This window comes from Peromyscus eremicus, chromosome 15 (genome assembly GCF_949786415.1).
Source record: "Peromyscus eremicus chromosome 15, PerEre_H2_v1, whole genome shotgun sequence".
Taxonomy (NCBI): domain Eukaryota; kingdom Metazoa; phylum Chordata; class Mammalia; order Rodentia; family Cricetidae; genus Peromyscus; species Peromyscus eremicus.
In genome coordinates, this window is record NC_081431.1 from 27,870,793 (window position 1) to 27,872,940 (window position 2,148).

Genomic DNA, 2,148 nt, shown 5'->3' on the forward strand with positions numbered 1-2,148 from the left:
GAAGGATGCCCTTCCCTAGCCAGGCTTTCTCTTCCTTGGCTGAAAAAAAAAAAAAAAAAAAAAAGCCCCACACAAAACAAACAGTTCTAACACACATGTGTAAAGATATAGTCACTCTTTTCAGGTTGCGTCTTTTGAGATGGCATGATTCACCCAAAATAATATGTCCCCCATTTCTCTTATTTCCAGAAAGGCGAGAACACAGTGTGCTCAGGTGCCGTGCAAAGCAGGGTTCACATTTCTTCACCACCAACCAGCCTTCTCTACTGAGCTTTTATGCTTAAAGAGCAAAGTGCAAACTCTGGGAGGAAAAAGGAAACAAAACGATCTGTCAAAATTCCTTTTAGCACCTATGACTAGTGTTAACTTACTTGCTCCGAGAGTGCAAGAAAAAGCCCAAAAACTGCTGCTAAAAAGATGATTTGACCTTTTAAAATGAGAACTCCTCCATCCCATATCCATTTTAAATAGGTAAATCCTGGGAGCGCCACAATTTTAGACTAAGAAATGAAATGAGGTTGAATTTCCAGAAAAGGGGTTTCCCTAAAGGCTACAAGCTAATTAGGGTGCTCTAGACCAACACTGTAATAGTAGGTAGAATGCAGGCCCCAAATCTCCTAGCCTTATACAGTCGCCACGTGCACGGAGTCTAGTTCTGAAAAGGGACAGGAGGGCAGATGAAAATTTAGTAAGTAACCAAGTCCAGAACGCGACCTCCCAAAGCCTGCGGTTCCAGGGCAGGATGTCCGCCCCTGGTGGCGGTGGAGCCCTGGTGATCTACGTGCACCTCGGCTGCCAAACCCTCAGCGCGCACCAACGGGGCGCTGCTGAAGGAAGTTGGAGAGCTCCCAGCCAGCTGACTGGATTCGGCGGTGGGCGCCTGGGAATCCCTTCCAGCGCCGCAATTAGGAAAGTTTTGAAAAGTAAAGACCCCAGACAGTTGAAGGGACTCATCCTTTCCTTAAGCTTAAGAAACATCACGAGCCGCACCAGCCGGCTGCTAGCACAAGGCCACCAGTTCCGCTCGGCCCGGGAGCATCCTGTGCCTTTCAGCTTCCCACCACCCCAGAACTGGTCCTTGGGGCGCATCGCCAGAGAGGCGCTCTGCCCGGCTGGAGGTTCCAGACGGAGATGCTGCTATGCTCGCTGGCCTGGGGGGCGATGGCAGAACCTCTAACTCCCACTCGGACGCCCTGTACCTTCTCTTCCAAGCCGGCTTGGTTTTCTCCAAAGGACGCACGACACAGACCATGCGCCCCCAACACTCCACTCCTCTCCCCAAACTCTTCCTGGGGAGACCCACAAACACAGTCTGCGCCCCAAAACTCCCATGACACTCACCAACCACCCCATCTTTGCCTCTCGAGCCCTCCCAGTCGCGTTCTTCCTGCCCCTCACTATTCTCCTAGCCTTTCTGAGGAAGTCAGAAGCAAAGCACGAGAAAATGCCTTCGCCAGGAGCCTCCCGTCACCCGCCCTGTCACTGAAACAAAAGCGCAGGGAGGAGGGAGGTGGGTGGGGAGGCGGGAGGAAGGTTCGGAGAGAGATGGGGGACAACGGTAAGAGGGGCTGGGGAGGGGGCCGGAATGGAGAGCGGAGAGAGGGGCCAGGACCCCGTTCCCGCGCCGCGTGGCGTGGCCGGTCGCTTACATGCCCAGGTCGCTGTAGGTGTTGAAGAACTCCATCTGGTTGCACGCCTGGATCCAGCCCACCACCCAGGTCTCGTGGCGGGGGATGGGGGGCATGACCACGCGGGCCGAGGCTTTGAAGTAAGGGGTCTTGTAGCGCAGGACGATGGGCGAGGTCTCCTCGATGCGCGTGGGGCACTGGTCGATGGTGGCGCACACATCGTACACCACGATATTCTCGCGCCGGATCCGCGCCTTGCAGGTGATGCTTTGGATACAGCCCATCCTGCCGCCCGGCGCCGGCGCGGCGCGGCGTGGGGCAGCGCGGGGGCCCGGCGCGGGCAGCCGCGGGCGCCCGTCACGCCGGCATGGCGACGCGCCGCTCGCTCCCGGTCCAGCTCAGCTAGCGCCTAAGAGCGAGGAGCCGCCGCCGCGGGGCATCCTCCGGGGAAGCCCCCTCCCCTTTCCGCGCGCTGGGTCGCGGCTGCCCCGACGCCCGCCCACGCCCGCCTCCTCGCTCT

General features: G+C 57.6%; 1 protein-coding gene across 1 annotated transcript; it reads right to left on the bottom strand.

Moving 5' to 3' along the window:
• Positions 1–1,645: 1,645 nt before the first annotated feature.
• LOC131925728 (protein FAM78B) lies at positions 1,646–1,912 on the bottom strand. Its single transcript, XM_059281082.1, has one exon. The coding sequence runs from the start codon at positions 1,910–1,912 to the stop codon at positions 1,646–1,648; it is 267 nt and encodes an 88-aa protein (XP_059137065.1).
• Positions 1,913–2,148: the final 236 nt, after the last annotated feature.